Raw genomic sequence first — 21,986 nt, 5'->3', positions numbered from 1 at the left:
GAACACCTGACCTTGTGATCCACCCACCTCAGTATCCCAAAGTGCTGGGATTACAGGCATGAGCCACCACACCCGGCCAACATAGGTCATTTCTTAATGAAAAGATACCTGCTCAGTGCAATCTTCAGGACTCAAGAGTCTCCCCTATGTTCCTTTTTGTCAAAACTCAATGCTATTGATGTATATATGTGGTCATTTAATTGCAGAAACACCGAGGAAGTAGGGCTTGGTGAATCCGGCTCATAAAACACACACATGGGTACTAATTCCTTGAAGAAATGGGCCAAAATAATTCTAGAAATGAGGTGGAAACAAGCCAACAAGCCAAATATTTCCAATTTTTGAAAGATGTATAGATTCCAGATGCAAACTGGATAAAAGCAGACTCAGATCCCTTCTAACTTTGAGACACGGTTTTCCAGAGAAACTATGAATATTGAGAAAACAGCAGCCTCCAAAGCCCCCAAGACTCGATATTTTCATTACACTTGGTTACAAGCTCGTTGAAAAGTGTTTCCTGTTCATCCTTGACTCTCTTCCAATCTAAGCACAATGCTGTGCACATGAGCAGGTGGCTTCGTAGTCTATAGACTCCTCCTAGACTTCCTTTTCCTAGATTTTAAGTCAAATTTTGCCTCGAGGAAGAGTTTGAAGCTCGAGTCTGAGGCAAGTATCTAGCCCAAACTTTCGCAAAATTGAATTAACCTCATTCTTTGGATGAGTATTTCTAAATTTTTAAAAATTTCTTGGCCGGGCACAGTGGCCCACGCCTGTAATCCCAGCACTTTGGGAGGCTGAGGCGGGCGGATCACGAGGTTAGGAGTTCAAGACCAGCCTGGCCAATATGGTGAAACTCCGTCTCTACTAAAAATACAAAAATAAAAATACAAAAATTAGCTGGTCGTGGTGGCACATGCCTGTAGTCCCAGCTACTCAGGAGGCCGAGGCAGGAGAATCACTTGAACCCGGGAGGCGGAGGTTGCAGTGAACAAAGATCATGCCACTGCACTCCAGCCTGGGCAACAGAGTGAGACGCTGTCTTTAAAAAAAAAAAATTGTTTTTTTTTTCTCTTTTTTTGGAGACAGAGTGTTGATCTGTTGCCCAGGCTGGAGTGCAGTGACGCCATCTCTGTTCACTGCAACCTTTAAGCAAGGGGTTTAAGTGAGTCTCGTGTCTCAGCCTCCAGAGTAGCTGGGGTTACAGGCGCGGGCTACCACACCTGCCTGATTTTTGTGTTTTTAGTAGAGATGGAGTTTCACCATGTTGCCCAGGCTGGTCTTGAACTGCTGGACTCAAGCAGTCCATTTTTTGCAACCTCCGAAAGTACTAGGATTACAGATGTGAGCCACCACGCCCAGCCTGGATGGGTATTTCTAAAATACACATCTATTAAATGCCACTTTTTTTTTTTTTTTTTTTTTTTTTTGAGAAGGAGTCTCGCTCTGTTGCCCAGGCTGGAGTGCAGTGGTTCGATCTCGGCTGACTGCAAGCTCTGCCTCCTGGGTTCACGCCATTCTCCTGCCTCAGCCTCCCGAGTAGCTGGGACTACAGGTGCCTGACACCACGCCTGACTTATTTTTTGTATTTTTAGTAGAGACGGGGTTTCGCTATGCTAGCCAGGATGGTGTCGATCTCCTGACCTTGTGATCTGCCCGCCTCGGCCTCCCAAAGTGCTGGGATTACAGGCGTGAGCCACCGCGCCCGGCCAAATGCCACTTTGAATGTCAAAATATAACTGTTCTTCAGATGAAAAAATAGCCTTTTTAGACACCAGGCACCAAAATAACTTTCAGAAAAAGTAGTGTTCTTCTAGAGTTCTCATAGATAGAAAAGAACATAAAGGAATATGTTAAACATAACAAGAAGACTGGACATATTTGTAAGATTCCAAATCTTAGGATATAATTCTGTCCCCAGCCTTTGTGAAGGCAGATGGTCACAATGAGGAAGAGGGTATAGTTTACCCTTCAATCAGGCTCCATCTGACCTCCTTTTTAATAAAAAGAAAAAAAAAAAAGATCTCACTATGTTTCCCGGGCTGGAGTGCAGTGGTATACTCATAGCTCACTGCATCCTCAAACTCCTATCCTCAAGCAACTCTCCCACATCAGCCTCCTGAGTAGCTGGGACTATAGGCATGTGCCATCATGCCTGGCTGAGCTCTTTTTGAGTAATTGAAATAGCAATGAGATGCCCAGAGTCCTCAATTTGAACTGCTGTGTTCAGCCTAGTGAGAAATACATAGGCACTTCAGATAAAGTGGCATGAGACTTCAGGGAACAAATATAGAACAATGCTGCACAAATTCACCTGACCTTGAGCACCTGGCTGGATGTCCATTGGTGAATGTTGTTAGATACTGTCTCCTACGAGTGGGTTATGATTACTACTTGGTATCTTCTAAGTAAAGGTCCTTAACCATCACCAAGTAATATTTTTTTTTTTGAGATGGAGTCTCACACTCTCGCCCAGGCTGGAGTGCAGTGGTGCCATCTCAGCTCACTCCAAGCTCCACCTCCTGGGTTCACGCCATCCTCCTGCCTCAGCCTCCTGAGTAGCTGGGACTACAGGCACCCGCCACCATGCCCAGCTAATTTTTTGTATTTTAGTAGAGACAGGGTTTTACCACGTTAGCCAGGATGGTGTCGATCTCCTGACCTTGTGATCTGCCCGCCTTGGCCTCCCAAAGTGCTGGGATTACAGGTGTGAGCCCCCACGCCCGGCCAGCAAGTAATATTTTTAAAAAAAAATTTTGGCAGTGAAAAGTCTAATGAGACATAAAGAAATAATAGGAAAAGTACTACTAGATGGGCCTGGAAATGCTTTAGTTCTCTAACTTGTGTGTAATGGCCAACATCATTAAAACAAGGACATGTGACAGACTAATTTTGAAAATTTATTCTCATGTTACTGCATTTTTGTTATTCTAGTTATCAATCTACACCCATACCACAATGCTGCTTTATTTTGTTTGTTTGTTTTTGAGGTGGAGTCTGTCGCCCAGGCTGGAGTGCACTATCTTAGCTCATGGCAACCTTTGCCTCTGGGGTTCAAGTGATTCTCCTGCCTCAGCCTCCTGAGTAGCTAGGACTACAGGTGTGCGCCACCATGCCTGACTAATTTTTGTATTTTGAATAGAGATGGGGTTTCACCATATTGGCCAGGCTGGTCTTGAACTCCTGACCTCAGGTGATCTACCTATGTCAGCCTCCCAAAGTGCTGAGATTACAGGCGTGAGCCACTGTGCCCGGCCTGTGCTGCCTTCCTGACACTCAAACACAACAGGGTATGAGTTGTATGATCAGCTATGGAAAACAGACTGTGGTATGTATGTATGACTGATACGTGGTAACAACCCTTCTCTAGGCCTGTATCTTTCTACACAAGCAGAAACTGTTGGTCAGTTCAATTAAAAAATTAACTGATTTAATGAGTTGGCTGAATTACCTTCTTGTTTGACATGAGTCAACCAGCCCACTCCAGCAAAACAGCCAACCAACTCAGTCACTCTGTAGAAGCAGCGTGTCATTGAACAACCAAACACACAGTACATCGTGCACAGCATAACGATGCTTCATAAATGATGGACTGCATATATGATGGTGGTCCCAACATATTATAATAATGTATTTTTACTGCCCATTTTCTAGTTACACAAATACTTACCATTATAAGTATTGTAGTGTAGAATAGTAACATGCTGTACAGGTTTGTAGCCCAGGAGCGATAGACTATTCCATATAGCCTGGGTTCATGGTAGGTGCTACCATCTAGGTTTGTGTAGGTTCACTCTCTGCTGTTCACACAAGGATGAAATCACCTAATGATGCATTTCTCAGAACATGTCCCCATCATTAAGCGAAGCATGACCTGCATGCATGAGTAAGCATGTGTGTGAGAAGCCATGAGAATACCTCTAGAAACACAGTTCTTCTTTCTCTGAAAAATGCTTTCCCTCAAAGAACAGTGCATGCTCATGGAAAATGTAAACAATTTCTTTCTATAAATATCAAACCCATTTTCTGTGTGATTCATATTTCAAATAAAACACACACAAGATCAACACTTAAATTGGGTATTCTTTTTTTAAAATAAACCTTTGTCAGAATATTATTTCTTCTTTTTTTTCTTTTTATTGCCACTCCTCCTCTCCAGAATATTATTCCTACTGTGTGAAATCCAAAGGCAATGGGAAGGGATACAGTTCTGTCTTTCTCCCTTCTTACAAGGGAGACAAAAGAACTCCCTTCGTCACTCACCTCTGTTAGAAATGCATTCCTTTAATACAAAGAGTATTTCTCCCATTTTATGATGAGAATAATTGGGAAAAAGAAATTCAATACTTTATCTTTCACTTCTCAGCCACCTTTGGGGAACTTATATTTTGTATATCAGGATGGCTGTGCTATGCATAACTTCTTACAGATCTTGATATGCTATCTTTCATCATTATATTCAGATATAAACCCAATAGTTGTAGAGATTACTAACAGTGAGTAAAGGAAAGGCTATCTAGAAATATGGAAGACATAAAGGGATTGTCTTGGGACTGACCTACAGAGTCCTTGCCTCATGGGGACAGATTCAACAGGGCAATGCTGACGTCTTAGGAAGGGAGTGTGTAGGCGGTGTGTATGTTGGGTGGGAATGGGAGAGGCAGTATAGTATCATAGCCTGCATATTCTTCTCCTTTAATCTAGAATAGGAAGAATATGAAAGTAGAGGTAATAAGAAATATGCCATAAGACACACCCTCTTCAGACAGTGCAAAAGAGCTAGGTGTGGTTTTGCTAAAAATCTAGCTAATGTGATTCTGATTTCAAAATCATTACCTTGCAGCTTGTGTAGAATGTTTTCCCCCGTTTAACCGGCCAGGACAAGGAAACTAAAATATTGGTCAAAACTTGTGCCTTACAATGTTGTAAATGATGTTTCCATGTCCCTCCTTTTGAGATTTAAGCTATCTAGTGGGAGTGGGTGCCTATACTCCACTCTGCCGAGCTGTAAGCAATTGTAAGAGGGGCCACTGACAACTTCACCTCTGAGTCTTCTGGGACTGAGACCCAGAATAAATGCTAGGCCTCAGTTCATCTCCCAACCAGAATCACTTTCTCTTGTCTTTCCCCCAAATTGGAAGGAGTGTCTATCTAGATTTTATGTCCAGATAATTCCAAGGTTCTATCATTTGGTATCTATGGTTTTGTATTTTGTAAACTTCCAAAGGACTTCATTTCCCAAATCACAAATTTCTTTACATTTGAAATAGAGAAATCAAATTACCATTAATGTATTTCTTTGCAGGAAAGAAACTGGGCAATATTATATTTAAAAAAATAACTTACAGAAAAAAATAGGAAGATTGTTCTTTATTCTTATATGAAAGAGGCATAGTGAAAGAGCACTGGGCTTGGATTCAGAACACCTGGATTCCCATCCTGTTTCTGGCACCTGAGTAGCCTTATATAAACCACAGCCCACCTAGCCTGAGTTTCCTCTTCTATAAAATGATGTAGTTGAACGAAATGTAGCTATCAGATACTTTCAGCATTGATTCAGCAAACATTAATTAAGCACCTGCTGTGAGCCTAGTACCAGGGTGTGATTCAGCATGTAACAGGATGGGGGTGTCCCCAGTCCAGGTAATGAAAGGGGAGACCATTCACAGTGTCAAAGACAGAAAATTAGATAGGACCTATTACTGTTAGCATGCTATGTTTAGGGCACTGGCATAAATATTTCCCACTAAATATTCTACACTATTAAGAAATTTTTAACAAAGCAAAAATTGTTTTGTTTACCTAGACTTAATCTTTCTGTAGTTTAGGGCCAAACTTCGACTGTTGGAGCTCCATCTTCAATTGCTACTACTTTCTATGAATCCATTTCTGGGAATCTCTGAAGGCACAGACTGACTGTACACTTAGCACTGTGACATTAAGGGGAAATTTAAATTGTGTGAAGGGACAAGTCCTCTACTTGTCCCTGGGGAACTGAGCAGAGGAATTCTCCCAGGAGCCTTTGTACCCAGAGAATTCCCATCACTGAACAGTCCTTAGGGACCTCTCCTTTACCTCTGCCCTAATTTCGGTTGTACTTTTGGTGAGTAATATTTAGGCCACTCGAATTCTTTTCTCCTTTCTTTGGCCAACTGCCTGATGGAAGCAGCCAGCCAAAAAGGACCCAAGGACATTTTAGCCTCTATAAGCCTTTTTTTTTTTTTTTTTTTCCTGGCTTTGTAAAGCAACCTATGAAGGAAGAAGTTGCATTAAATGACCTCAAGGGAGCCACGGAGCATGCCCTCTGGAATATCCCTCACCTTCTCCCTTTCTTCTTAACCCTACTATGCCAAGGACCTTCATTGTGCATCTATTTTACAAGCTGGAGGGCAACCAGAATCTTCCTTAATTTATGCCATAATCACTGATATCCAGATGATGGGTCTGCTGCACACCTGGAATTCTTTTATTTTATTTTATTTTTTGAGATGGAATCTTGCTCTGTCGCCCGGGCTGGAGTGCAGAGGCGCTATCTCAGCTCACTGCAACCTCTGCCTCCCAGGTTCAAGTGATTCTCCTGCCTCAGCCTCCCAAATAGCTGGGACTACAGGCACGTGCCACCATGCCCGGCTAATTTTTGTATTTTTAGTAGAGACGGAGTTTCACCGTGTTAGCCAGGATGATCCTGATCTCCTGACCTCGTGATCCACCCACCTCGGCCTCCCAAAGTGCTGAGATTATAGGCATGAGCCACCGCGCCTGGCCACACCTGGAATTCTTTTTTGGCTGATGGCATTGTTGCCTTTAAGGCGGTGTCTGGAAAATGAGAATTACAAACATAACCTCATTATGCTATTAGAAAAATGACCATCATATTCACAACTGCCTTCTTGACATTCCAAGCAACCCAGAGGAAAATATATCAAGCTGAGAAGGATTCTGTTCTCATTACTTGAATATTATCTGCCAGGTTAGACATGTGAGAACATTGCTTTAATTATACATAAGAGATTTCTAAACTGGAGAACAGGAAACAGGTAGTGGTCATAAATGAAACAATACCCAGAAAGAGAAGGCACTGGAAAATATTTCTCATTAATCTACTTTAAAATATTTCTTTTCTAGTTCATGAACATTTTGCATCACCTGAAATATTTTCCTTCGTACTTCATTTAGCATCTTTCATATTTTGCCTTTATTTATTTATTTATTTGGATTTCAGTTTAAGTATTTTTAACAGGATGTCTGCTATGTGGTGTTTTTAATAGGGTGTCTGTTAAGTTTTAGTTCTTTGCCCAAAGTTACCTGGTTAGTGAGAATACCAAGATGGGTGCCCAGGTCTCTGAGCTCCAAAGCTATGCATTTCCTTATAGTGTTTAGCAGCCCTGGCATCTGCTATAATGGAGCCTAAAATATATGCATTCTCTCCATTTCTGTGTTGTCTTGGTTTATCTTTGTAATAAAACAGACCATTAGAAAGTTGTGCTCTAGGACCAAATCGTCTTGGCTCTTCTTAACATTGCCATCAGCGTACACTGAGGGCATTCAAAGGAACACTCTCTGTGAGGCTAAATATTGTATCTACTGTGGGGATATTGTTAGAGCCCTGTTTACATAATCTGGAATTCTCTGTCTTGGAAAAACCCACAAATTTTGCTCAGGAGTCCAGTAGTAGGAGAAGATGTTTTGCAAAAAAGTGCTTTGATTGTTATCTCATGTACAAATAGAAATCATGTCAGTAATGGTGCTCTGGCTACAAGGAACCAAATTGTGGCTCATTTCCAACAACTGAAACAACCCTTATGGAGCTGATTTTGGGGCTGATCCTGATCCTTGGCTTTGACTTATTTTCCTGCCTTTATTTCCCTTTATCCTCATGTCTTCATTTATCCCATTCATCTTATATGTGAGTTTATTCATCTCACATGTAAACTGCTTCCAAATCTTTTCTTAAGGATGTGACATTATCCATATCTATATATGCATACATACAGATATTTACTGTTGAATTATTGGTTCCACAGAGTGTAATACTTTGTATGCTTCCTGATGCACTAAGTATTTTGCAGGGCTATGTCTTGTTGGTCCAATTCATTTATAAGTTCCTTGAGGATAACAACTAGGTGTTATATTCATTCAAGTCTTGAGAGTCCCCAGCACTAATATATGTTGTTCGCTTTATTGTTGATTGGAGTATATCCGCAATCTGAGAAGATAAATGATTCCTAGGTTAAACATGCCCTTGTACAAATCATCCTTTTTCATACCAGTGTCAAAAAATCAGGGGCTAGGTAGGCTATGAAGTTTGTCAATACACGAATTGCTATGTTCTTTACTTTGCAACTTCATGAAAGAGTCACCCTACTGCACTAGCTGAATCATCATGTTGAGCACAACTCTTAAGGGAAGTATGGGAAAGCTAACCCAGGAGTGGCAGAGACCTCCTTTTCCTCCTCTATCTTAACATGTGTACATGCTTTGACTTTGAAGCAATGGAATGTGATTGATTCCATAAGCCACTTGCAAAAATAGTCCCATTACCTGTTAGTGCTCACCTTAATCAGATCATATAAATTATATGTGGCTATATATGGAAACTTAAGAAACAGAAAAGTCTACCAGGACTGCGGTGACAAAATTCCTGAGTCCCCAGATATGATGAACTTATCATTAGTTTGTAATTAATTGATATTTCAACAAGAAGCTTTTTGAAACGTGGTTAAGAGGAAGAATAAAAGCTGGCCAAACTTTGTCCTTTGGTTTGACAAATTCTGAGAATGTAGCTATAATTCTATGCAAAAGAAGCAGACTAAATTACATTATATACCCTGGTGATTATATGTTTCCTCACAGTGCTGTTTAACATTTACATACAATACTGTAAACCTCAAAGATGTCTCTCACTTATGTAATTACCTCACAGTTATATAAATGAAAAACCTGACATTTAATAAGTGACACTAGCATATCTTTATATAAAGTAGTGTTACATTTAACATCCCTGGGGACTAGGTATATCGTGTATACCATGCGGATGGATGTTCTGGATGAATGAAACTTAACTTTGGAAACATTGCACTTTGAAAGAATTTTTAAAATTTTTGATAAAGACTCTCTAATACAAATCGCACCATTCCATGACTTTTTAAACAGAGGATTTGATAAGCCTGTTCCCAATGACTTGTCACGGTTGTGAATGCTCACTGTTGGACCCTAGGTTACAGAGTGGTTCCTTCAGCGGTTCCTGAAGTCTAGGCCTCTGACTTCCTGTACTGAGTGACTCTGGATTGAGCTGTTCAAGAAGCAGAGGACCAGCCTGTTTTGTTTTCTGTCTACCCCCTCTGCTGACAGCTATCATGTTCATTTCCCAACTGCTGTGCTACTCGTTCACTTTACACCTAAACATGTGAACGTTGGGCAGGACCGAGGAGGCCCTGCTTCCGTGGAGATTAAGGATGTCAGCAGAATGACAGCCACTAACCTTCACCTCTACCTCTGCTTTACTTCCAATTTTACTTCCCTTTACTCCCATTCCCAATTTATGAAGTTCCCAAAATCTGGCCCCAAGACAATGAAAGCTTATTTTGTACAATTTAATTTTCAGTCTATATGCACTCAAGTTTTGAACCGCTTACTCTAAGAATTTTGCACAATCCAAATCCATTAATGCAGGTTAACATATTACAAAAGGTTACATGAATATAGGAATGATAGTATGGGATGGAGTTGATCAGGGAAGACTTCCTGAAGGAGGCGCCTTTTAGAATGGTTTCTCAATGCATTGATGGATATTTTAGGTAAGGTATAATGCTATATGCCTTGTTGCTAGGACCATGAACTCTTCAGATATTGGCTCTGCTGCTTATTTGCTGTGTGACATTTGGAAAGTTACTTAACTTTTCTACTCAGTTTCCTCATTGGTAAAATGAGGATTATAATAAGTTCTGCTTCACTGAGTTGTTGTGAAGATTAAATGAGTTCATGCATGTAAAACTCTTTTTTTTTTTTTTGAGTTGGAGTCTCACTCTGTCACCCAGGCTGGAGTGCAATGGAGTGGTCTCGGCTCATTGTAACTTCTGCTTCCCAGGTTCAAGCAATTCTCCTGCCTCAGCCTCCCAAGTAGCTGGGATTACAGGCACATGCCACCACGCCAGGCTAATTTTTTGTATTTTTGGTAGAGAGGGGATTTCACCATGTTGGCCAGGCCGGTCTCAAACTCCTGACCTGATCCACCCGCCTTGGCCTCCCAAAGTGCTGTAATTACGGATGTGAGCCACCGTGCCTGGCCTGCATGTAAAGCTTTTAGGACAGTGCCTGAGAGTACAATGTAAGGGTTTCCCAATAGTGGTAGTAGAAGTAACAAGTCATAAGCAAGATGCCTACAGCAAAGAGGCAATGCTTACCAAAGAACTAGGATGTAATAAGAGCTGAAGTTGACATGGGAAAGGACATTTAAAGAAAAACTTCTCCATCTTTTTCATTATATGGCTCATATTTAAAAAATAATATTTACATGTCACAGCAGTATCAACAAAGCGGGTTGCTCGCAGTCTGAGGCAACTGCCCTCAGTTTCTGGCTGCCGCAGGCCAACCTAGGCTAGAGGAGAAGGAGGCATACGCATAATCTATTCCCAGCGTACACTGATTAGGGAGATCTGGTTTAGTGAAGATTTTCGAAGAGAAGTCTAGGGAATTTGGAAGAGGTGATTGTCCAAAGGAACAGTGTGACCAAAAGAGATAGTTGTAGTAACTGTATATGATAAAACAGAACAAGAGGGAGAAGTATGGAGATGGTGTAGGTCCAGATTCTGGGGGACTATTGGGCGTGATGTACATGGGAGATGAAATGAATGAAAACTGGGGTTTGGTGGGAATAGAAAAGAGAGAGTCCAGATCTGGCAAAAGGAGGTTAGGGGGAGGTCCTTTGTGCTGCATTGGAGAAACATGGAAAGGGGCCAGCATAGCTCAGTTATCCAAGGAAGTGTTGATAGATAGGACTTTGTATTATGGAACAGCAGCAGCACAATTAGAAAGCACATTGGAATCACCCCCAGTTATCTCTGAGCAGGGAAGAACTTCTGGTTATAAATCTATTGAGTATTGCAACAATTGACTAGGGCGTTTTACTGGCTCTTAGTTCTCTTATACAGTAGTGGTTTTAGTGCTTGTTTAATCATTGTTAATGTGAAATCATTTTTTCTTGGACTTTGTAGCAGTTTATTATAGAGGTTGCAGATAATCATCAGTGTTTTTTATGAAAACAGTAAAGGATTAATGCAGTTGTGTGTCTGTCCTGCCCAGAGCAGGTTCTCATTAAGATATGGTAAGTTGATTTTGATTTGTCTGGGTTTTAATTTTTCTCCCCGTCTTCAGAACAAACTTCTATAAATGTCATCATTGTTACAAAAAGAGATGGAAATTCATCTTTAGGGATTTTTTTTTTTCTTTTTGCCAGAAAGAAAAAAAGAAGGAATAATAGCTGGACTTAATTTGTAATGATTCTGAAGCATCTTCAAAATCATTTTCTTTCCTTTCTATTTTTTTTTGAGACAGAGTTTCACTCTCTCACCCAGGCTGGAGCGCAGTGGCGCGATCTCGGCTCACTGCAACCTCCGCCTTCCGGGTTCAAGCAATTCTGTCTCAGCCTCCCGAGTAGCTGGAATTACAGGCACGTGCCACTATGTCTGGCTAATTTTTGTATTTTTAGTGGAGATGGAATTTCACCATGTTGGCCAGGCTGGTCTCGAATTCCTAACCTCAAGTAGTCTGCCTGCCTTGGCCTCCCAAAATGCTGGCATTACAGGCGTGAACCACCATGCCTGGCCTTTTTTTTTCTTTTTTGAGACAGGGTTTTGCTCTGTTGCCCAGACTGAGTGCAGTGGCGTGGTCATGGCTTACTGCAATCTTTACCTCCTGGGCTCAAGTGATCCTCCAGCCTCAGCCTCCTGAGTAGCTTGAACCATATGCGTGTGCCACCATGCCTGGCTTTTTATTTTATTGTTTTGTAGAGATAGGATCTTACTATGTTGCCCAGGTTGGTCTTGAATTCCTGGATGCAAGTGATCCTCCTATCTCAGCCTCCCAAATTGTTGGGATTACAGGCATGTGGGCCACCTTGCCCAGCCTCATTTTTTTTCCTACATTATACTTTGTTCCAAGAGCATTCTAACAGGAAACACTGAGAGAGAGAGAAAAAAAAAAGTGATTCTACAAGTTAAAACCTGCTTCAGCACATCCTTCTCTGACCCCTAGGAAGCCTCCCCAAGAAATGGAATGGTATAAACTACTCCCGTTTTCCTTGTGCGTATGGCATTATAATAATGGATTCACACTTCTATCTCCTCTCATTGGAGTGTGAGTTTCATGAAGGCAGGGATTGTATTTTAATAATCTGTTTTCCCTCAAGTTTCTAACACAAGACCTGACACACCAAAATTAATGATCAGAAATAAGAAATTAGTTCATATCTACTTAAAACTACCAGTCCATATTGTAGAATGTTTTCTTTAAAAATCTCTTTCTTAAAGTTTAGTCACTGGCCAGGCTCCGGGGCTCATACCCATAGTCCCAGCACTTTGGAACACCAAGGCAGGAGGATACCTTGAGTCTAGGAGTTCAAAACCAGGCTGGGCAACATACTGAGACCTCGTCTCTACAAAAAAGAAAAAAAATTAGCTGGCATGGTGGTGAGTTCTGGTGGTCCTAGCTACTCAAGAGGCTGAGATGGGAGAATTGCTTGAGCCCAGGAGGTCAAGGATCTATGACGTCAATTTTAAAAAGCCTCTGCAATAAAGAAAGTAAAATAACAGCTCACTTGCTGGACTATTAAAAGGGAAATGAGAGGGGGCCACAAAAAGGTTTTGATAGGCTAAATGTGGGCTTGACAAAGATCTACACATTTTTCTTCTAATTGTTGGCCAGATTCACTCTTTTTTTTTTTTTTTTTTTTTGAGACAGAGTCTTGCTGTGTGGCCCAGGCTGGAGTGCAGTGGTGCCATCTCGGCTCATTGCAACCTCTGCCCTCCTGGGTTCCAGTGATTCTCCTGCCTCAGCCTCCTAAATAGCTGGGATTACAGGCACCCACCACCATGCCCAGCTAATTTTTTGTATTTTTAGTAGAGACGGGGTTTCACTATGTTGGCCAGGCTGGTCTCAAACTCCTGACCTTGTGATCTGCCTGCCTTGGCCTCCCAAAGTGCTGGGATTACAGGCGTGAGCCACCATGCCCGGCCTAGATTCACTCTTCTTATGAAGAAGTACAAGTTTCTAATGATTAACTTTCTGGGTTATGGGAAGTTGTGCTTCATAACAATATGGGACTTGTATTCCTTTACACTCTCATCTATAATATCAATATAAATAGTTTCTCTGATAAGTAACTAGGTTTCTGAGATAAGCCCTTCCTTTTATTGTAGCTGATAACACAAGATTATATGAGGTGGTATTGCTAACCACTAGTGAGAGGTTTTGCTATATAATGTGGAACTTAAACTTCTTTGGTCTTCTTCCCAGAACTGCCTAGATGCCACTCTAAATTGTTTATTGACAGCATTAATACCTGGAGAATTTGCTTAAAAGAAGTAGATTATTTTTCTCCCCTTCCTTTTTCTACCCACACCCCCATAACTCTGTTTTTCTTAAAAAATAAAAAATCTTCAAAATTGTCAACATTGCTCAATTGTTGAGAACAAGGGAACAAGCCAGGCATCACATTTACCCTATTCTTTTACTCATAGAGCTGCGTAAAAACTATGTTATCCAAAGCACCGTGAAGCTGCACACTCACCAATTTCAAGATAATATAAAATACCACATAATCAATTATGGAAAATAATGAAATGGAATGTTGGCATAGAAAACCTCCTTGGAGAGTATTAAAACAAGGAATCAATTGCTCGAGTGGCGGGGGGGTTGGGTGTTAAAATTAACAATCAGTCAAGTCTTTACCAAGGGCCAGCTGTGGGTGCAGACCTGCAGGGCACGTGTGAGAAGGGTCAGAGGCAAGTTGCTGAGGTAGTCCCTGCCCTGTAAAGATTGTCATTAATTCTACAAACAATGAAAGAGTTGTTTGCTTATGTTGTGGGCTAGGTGCACAAGATACACAGAAAACTGCAGAAGTGAAAGTAATTCAGTCATTTGTTCCTTCATTTAGCAAGCATTTATTAAGTGGCTTTTTTTTTTTTTTTTGCCAGGCACCAGGGAAGACACTTGGGAGCTGTAGCTTCAGAATCCGTCCCTGCCCTCAGGGAAGGCAGAACAATAAGCAAACAATCATAATACTTTGCGAAAGCAGGGAGATTATAGGAGATGCCGTGTTAGACACAAAGGAAGACAGGATAATGTGAACAGCGCAGAATATAAAACAAAAATGAAGTACTAATTACAGAAAACAGACAGGCTCAATTTCACCTATTCCTGCAATTTTTAGAGAAGCAGAGGAACAGAGGATATGCAGATTTTGAAGTGTGTCCTCAGCATCCTAAAAGAAAAGAAATCTAGGAAAAGTCAGACTGTTTTTTGCTTGTTTTGAGACAGAGTCTTGTTCTGTCACCCAGGCTGAAGTGCAGTGACACGATCTCGGCTCACTGCAACCTCTGCCCTCTGGGTTCAAGCAATTCTCCTGTCTCAGCCTCCCGAGTAGCTGGGATTACAGGCGCCTGCCACCAGACCTGGCTAGTTTTTTAAGAGACGGGGTTTCACCATGTTGGCCAGACTGGTCTCGAATTCCTGGCCTCAAGGGATCCGCCTGCCTCGGCCTCCCAAAGTGCTGGGATTACAGGCATAAGACATGGCACCCGGCCTCAGATTGTTGTCTTACAATTTTAGTATGGCTTAATTGTGGCAAGGTCTTGTTACCATAACTATTTCTGTCAAGTTATATATGAAGGACAGGAACCATCAAATGCAAATGAAGAGGAAGACCCCTTGATGAGATGGCTCTAGAAGACATACGTGTGTGTGTGTGTGTGTGTGTGTGTCAGGGTCTTGCTCTGTCACCCAGCCTGGAATGCAGTGGCACAGTCATGTCTTACTTCAGCCTCAACCTCCTGGGTTCAAGCAGTCCTCCCACCTCAGCCTCCAGAGTAGCAGGTGTGTGCCACCACACTTGGCTAATTTTTACATTTTTTGGTAATCTCCCTATGTTGCCCAGTCTGGTCTTGAACTCCTGCACTCAAGTGATCCTCCCACCTCGGCCTCCCAAAGTGTTGGGATTGTGGCTGTGAGCCACCACACCTGGCTGACATACTTCTCTTAATTTTCACCCACCTTTTCTCCTTTTGCTCATGGCCAGCAGATAGTCTCAGTTCTTCCATTTTTCCACCTGCAAAATGGGAATAATAAATTTTCTTGTTGTATAAATAGGTTCTTGAGCTGGAATCCTTTTTAGGTGTCCATAAATAGACTTTGGGGATTCTACAGTCCCCCACCCACTTAGAAATTTGATGCAACATTAACATGTATGGTAATTGTTTCTGGGGAGCCAATTTCAAAGTAAAGTATCTTGGGCTTCCCTGAAATAAGTGCTAAATAAACAACTAATACTTCACATCACAGAATAACAACATAACAAAACCAAATTACCATCATAGACTAATAAATCTGAAATAAGATGCTGATAGTGTATGAGAATATAATAAAACCCAGAGAGAGCAAAGTACACCTGGCTTTGAAATCACTCCTTAGCACCTGAGGGGATCAGTTCCTGGAATCTGCTGTGTGTGCAATGACATGCATATTGCTAGGACGTTAGGCCACAGCTCCTTGGGTCAGCTGTTGGCAGGGAACATTTGGGCAGATCTGCATAAGCTGCTGCCCACCACCTGGATTGTAAAACCACATGCCATTCTGGAGACTTTCCTTCAAAGAAAAATGTGAACTCTCACTGTCCACTAAACCACTAAATACTGTTTGGGTGAACATTCTCCCGCACCAGAATCATTTTCAAAAAGGCAGTGACTGCGTTTATCTTGTCCACCCTTATATGCTAGGGCCTGGCACTTATAACCACCAAAGAATTGGCTCTCAACAATAGCTATTTACTTAATGAATGTAACTGTTTTGGTCAGAACGTACTTACTGGTTTGAAACATTTCTGATGGAGATGTGCTGGGGGATGCCTTTTCCTGATCACAGAGCTTGATTATAGCTTCAATTTCTGTAAGTAATTTCTTTTTCTCTTCTAAACAGCACTTACATGATCCTCCAGTTGGGAGCCTTCTGTTAGTTGTTATTTCTGCATTTGTGTGTTGCTTTACACTTCACAAAGGGCTTTCCCATCCATTATCTCATTGCATCTTCACAAGACTTGCCCCATATATTTTTAGCTGAGAAAATATAAGGCTGGAGAATTAAGTAGCTTGGCCAAGCTCTCATAGCTAGAAAGTGTGGAACTGTGCCTCCAATCCTTGTTTTTGCTCTATGTTTGGTGCTTTCTTGAGCTCACTGTGTCCTGAACTTGCGGAAATAAAGTTAGCCAGAAACTCTTATCACTACTAATATATCAGTGACAGCTATTCAGAGTCTTATGGAATGGCCACATAAAAATGAATTTGATAAAGTGAATTAAATGTATTTGTTTTATAAAATCCTAGAGCCTCTTGATATAATTTGGAGACAGCCTAGATTGTGAGAGGGAGAATGAGAATTCTTATTTTGAGATGGAATCTTGCTCTGTCACCCAGGCTGGAGTGCAGTGGCATGATCTCTGCTCACTGCAATCTCTGCCTCCCAGATTCAAGTGATTCTCCTGCCTCAGCCTCCCAAGTAGCTGGGATTACAGGTGTGCACAACGATGCCCAGCTAATTTTTGTATTTTTAGTAGAGACAGGGTTTCACCATGTTGGCCAGGATGGTCTCAAACTCCTGACCTCAAGTCATCTGCCTGCCTCAGCCTCCCAAAGTGCTAGGATTACAGGCATGAGCCATTGTGCCTAGCCAATAAGTCTTTAGACATACCCCTGAACCTCTCTGACACCCCTGTTTTCTCATCTGAAAAAATGGGTACCAGTTCTGCTAACTTCAAAGGCATGTTTTGCACGTCAAATCTAAAATACACAAAACTCTTAAAAATATTACACAACATATAAATGGCAGTTGCTTTTTCAATAATGTATAGTGTATGTCTAAATATGGCCATTGCATTTGGGTACACCAAGGTTTTTGTCCAGTAAACATCACAAAACAAAAAGTAAACTGATACAAATAGCTATAGAAATGGATAAATATGCTGTCCATATTTAAATACGAGGACTGGACATGAGACAGATGTGCATTTATCATTGAAGAATGCAGTTCCCTGGCGGGGAAGGTGGAACATGCATAAGATCCCTGTTATAATGTAGCACTTTTCATTGTAATCCTCATAGCAACCTTGTCAGGAAGATACTTACTGTTCTTGGGCCCGTTTTTCAGATCAGAAAACTGAAGTTTAGAGAGTTTGTGGCAAAATTGTCCAAATTATAAAAGAAATTCCAGTTAGCACCGACATCATGCTTGGTGAGTGTTCTCTTCAGTCCAGCACAATTGGACTTTCAGTTAACACTGGTTACAAAACGGGCTGTGTGTCTTTGTCTCCAAAAGTCCTATGGGCTGTAATGCTAATTTTCTTTTATATGAATTCTTTTGGCTTGGCAGTTTGCTAATATCTGTGTACTATTTCAGCTTCACTTTAATGTACTGTATTCACTTTTAGATACATAAGCATAGGCAATCTGGGGTCATTCTAATGGAGCCTACTCAGGACAACCTGAGGCACCTGGACCTAACTCTAATAGCTCTATTAATGTTAGGTAGACCAATTTAATGGAGTGCATTCTCCTAGCAGTTCATTGATTATAAATACTTAGCTTAAGTACCTACGTGTGTCCTAAAAAAACTATTTGTCCAAATGAAAATCCTGATTTTCAGGAGCAGTGATATGAATTCTGGGCACCTGCGCTTCAGTGACCATGGGTGGAGACTTTCTTGTTTATATGTAGTCCTCTTATGTTGAAAATTACACAAAAACAAAAAAGTAGTGAATAACAGTGTCATTTTTTTGTTTTTTTTGTTTGTTTGTTTCTATTTCTTTTGCAGGTTGATGACCAAATGAAGCTGCTTCAGAACTGCTGGAGTGAGCTCTTAATCCTCGACCACATTTACCGACAAGTGGTACATGGAAAGGAAGGATCCATCTTCCTGGTTACTGGGCAACAAGTGAGTGTAGAGACCAAAAAAAAAAAAGCATCTTTTTATTAAGCATGTTCAGAATGGCCGGAATTTAACTAGGTCAGAAGCACTCTTGTGCTTTGAAAGGGAGAGATTGGCTGCCAATAATTTAGAAAAGATGACTTGGTGCACTCTGTTCCTGCTCTGATGATTATAGTTAAACTTGTAAAAGCAAACATAATCATGAACATTCTGCTGCTTCCAGTCTGCTGGGACTGAAAGTCCTGCTTACAAGGGTCCGAAGAACTGGTAAATGAAACGTAATGATTAGTACCCAGGTTTTCTTTTTCCTCGAGCTTCTGCTTTAACCCAAGACACTTGTTTGTCAGCTGTTTTAAAACCTTATAACTTGTGGAGTCCTTACTATTTTGGAACAATATTGGTGAACGAGATGGATTTGGGTGTCATGAATAATTGAAATAGTTGGTATAAAGGCAAATGAGAAGGGAGGGGAATTTCAGTTTTCAAGATCCAGTCATTCAAATGAAAGATAGAAAAAAATTACTGTTAGGTCCTACACCTTTCTGAACAGATGTTTGTTCGATCAACAAATATTTATTGAGCATCCTACTCTGTGCTAGTTACTTTTTGGGGGCTTTGGTGTATATTAGTGAACAAAATAAAAAGGTTCCTGCCCCTGCGGAACTTAATGTTGTAGCAGGGAGAAGCTGACATTAAACAATAATCCTAAGAAACAAGCCTGTAATATGTTAAAGGTCAAAGTGCTACTGAAGAAAAAAAAAAAAAAAGGAAAGAACCAATGAAAAGAAAATCAACACTCATCCACAGACGTGTGTTGCAGTGTGACCCATAAGTTGCACTGTGAAATAGGAATGGTTGGTTTGGCTTTATTGGAAATGTAACATTTGAGCAAAGTCTTAAAGGAGGAGAGACAGCTTTGTGAATGTCTTTGGAGAGAGTCTACTTAATAGACCTAACTGCAACTTTACAGGAATTTAGGCAAGTCTCTCCAGTTTCTTAACCCTCCGTTCTACAACTGATGTGCTATTTAAATAAATGTGTGGGACACAGTGATTCCTTCAATCCTTTGGGTCATACCTATTCAGGGTCCCACTGCATTGTTCAGCAATGGTGACTTCAGTACTCAGGCACCATGATCTTTTATGTTCAGCCATAAATGTTTATGTGCTGTGAAACCACAGCAATGCTATTTGGAAATGAAGGGCTGTCTCCACATCATTTGCTGTATTATTAATAAATCAAAAATTCCCAATCAAATTAAAAGCAAGCACTATTTCAGAGTTTTTGCAAATTGGGTCAATTCAAGCATCTCCATCACTATCTGGTCCTTGCTATCTGCACCTCTCAGGAGAAAAGCGTTGCAGAGGAGAAAATAAAGTCTCAATGGGTTTGACTTCCTGTGCTTTCAAATTTTTTTTGGCATTTTCATTCTGGGACCCAAGTCTTTGGAGAAAATGTACCCATTTTCAGAGTCTAATCATTGGGTGTGCCTCCCACCTTCACCGAACTAGGAGCTGCATTGGAAGTACAAGACTGGGCCCACTAATTAATTTGATTTCATTTCCTTCTGAGTTTCAGAAATGAAATGGGTTTGTGCCGTTCTTTTTCTCAAAGCACTTCCATTCCTGCTCTTTAGAAATATTTCTTATTTCACATTTCATTTTGCCTTAAGTGCTGCCCGTGGGTGAGGGTAATTACTATTTAAAAAATAGAGAAAAGTGCATTTCTTGCTGTCTGATTTTCAAAACCAAGAACAATCAAGGAATGGATGGTATTATAGTTTTTTGGATCAATTACTGGTGCTTTGTGTTTTGTCATCAGAACTGAATGAGGAACTCCATGGTGGAGAAATAGTTATTTCCTTATATGTTTCCTGCAGCCTGGATTCTTCCAGCTCCCCTCCCCACCCTTTAAATATGTTTCCTGCAGCCTGGATTCTTCCAGCTCCCCTCCCCACCCTTTAAAGTGTGCCACAGGTCTGTCGGTCTGTCAGAACCCCTCCCTTCACTTTTTTCATCCAGTCCAGTGACTACCCTAGTAATGATTAATTGTAATCAGACATTCTCATTTATGGCAATTATGGTAGACATGTTTATTTTCTTTTGCGGAATATCTAGACAAAACATTTTGAATTTATCTCTGTGCTTCTTGCGTTTCATAGGATGGAAGCAAAAGTGCTGCAAAGGAAGACTTCAAAAGCCTATAACCTCTCTATCAGAATGAGACAGATATCTTAAAGCTGGGTCATATACATGTACTTCTTTTATATCCTCACAGTACCTAGCACAAAGCTGAATATGTTGGGCACATGATACATATTACCTGATTGAACTAAATGAGAACTATTGTATCTCTCCTGGTTGCTTGATTAAAACAAATTAAGTATAATTTTTTTGAGAATTATAAATACTTCCCTGAGTGTAAAAATGGGAAAATTAGATTTTTGCTACAACAACATTACTTTGTGTACACAAATTTTAAGAAGGTAGTTAAAATAATGATGAGTGGAAGGAAAGGAATATATTAAGTATAAGAGTAAAGCAATATGCTAGAGGAAAAGAGGATTTATAAAAAAGAAAAGAGGCTGGGCACAGTGGCTCACGCCTGTAATCCCAGCGCTTTGGGAGGCTGAGGTGGGTGGGTCACTTGAGGTCAGGGGTTCGAGACCAGCCTGGCGAACATGGTGAAGCCCCATCTCCACTAAAAATACAAAAAAATTAGCCTGGCATGGTGGCATGCATCTGTGGTCCCAGCTACTTGAGAGGCTGAGGCAGGAGAATCGCTTGAACCCGGGAGGCAGAGGCTACAGTGAGCCAAGATCGTGCCACTGCACTCCAGCCTTGGCAACAGAGCAAGACGCCATCTCAAAAAAAATTAAAAATAGAAAAGAGGTGGAAGCTAGAAGATATATATATATATATATATATACACACACATACACACAAATATATCTACATATATACATATATATACACATATATATACACACACATATATATGATATGAAAGTAGTTGAAGGAGGCAGAAAAAAAAGAAAAAAAGAACTGCTTCCTGTTATGTTTATAATCCAATAACAATTGAGCTGTGGTTAGAGTATATTTTCTTTACTAGTGCAGACCATGTGCTCTCTGGTGTGTGTGTGTAAAATTCACACATACAGGTGTAATTTAGAATTGGAACAACCTGTTTTCGTGTCTCCATTCCAAAACTTCCTGGCTATGTCATATTTAGCAAGTCGCTTTACCTTTTGAGGTTCAGTGTCCTCGCCTGTCCAGTGGCAACTATGATGTTATCTACCAGAGAGAATTGCAGTAGGAATTACAGGAAGTGTTCTGTGAAATGCTGACACAAAAATTAGAAGTCATCAAAACTAGGCCAGCCCAAGGGTGACATTTATGGAGTCAACAACCCCACGAAGAAAGGACTATTATCCCTCTTTGGCAGATGAGGAACCAAGGCAAAGAAAGATGAAGTGGTTGATTCAAGGTCAAGACCCATCTAGTAAGTGGCAGAACAGATGGTCATATCGAGGCCAACTAGTGCTAGAGTTTGTGTTCTTTACCAACATGCCATACCGTTTATCTGATTAACTCACAGATGCTGCAGAGCTTGCCTTCACGCCGGCATTTAATATGCTCTTCATGTGTAATTCCAGTGCATGACAGACTCTATGGAAATTCCAAGCAAAACAAATTCATTTCCTTTTTTATTGAGACTAAATGGATATGCTTTTTTTTGTGGTTTAGTTAGTTAGTAGTTTGTTTTTGGGGGAATTTTCTATATGGCATTGTAAGCACATT

The 21,986-nt window shown here is 40.8% G+C and overlaps 1 protein-coding gene across 3 annotated transcripts in view; it reads left to right on the top strand.

The window, feature by feature from the left end:
• NR5A2 (nuclear receptor subfamily 5 group A member 2) overlaps window positions 1-21,986 on the top strand; it is a 150,848-nt gene that overhangs the window by 65,473 nt on the left and 63,389 nt on the right. For all 3 annotated transcript variants that reach the window (XM_003823061.5, XM_055110030.2, XM_055110022.2), the window contains one exon: window positions 18,073-18,192. In XM_003823061.5, the coding sequence (XP_003823109.1) occupies window positions 18,073-18,192 (120 nt within the window). The remainder of the gene's footprint in view (window positions 1-18,072; window positions 18,193-21,986) is intronic.

This window comes from Pan paniscus, chromosome 1 (genome assembly GCF_029289425.2).
Source record: "Pan paniscus chromosome 1, NHGRI_mPanPan1-v2.0_pri, whole genome shotgun sequence".
In the NCBI taxonomy this organism is placed as follows: Eukaryota; Metazoa; Chordata; class Mammalia; order Primates; family Hominidae; genus Pan; species Pan paniscus.
This window is presented reverse-complemented; position numbering and strand designations above follow the sequence as displayed.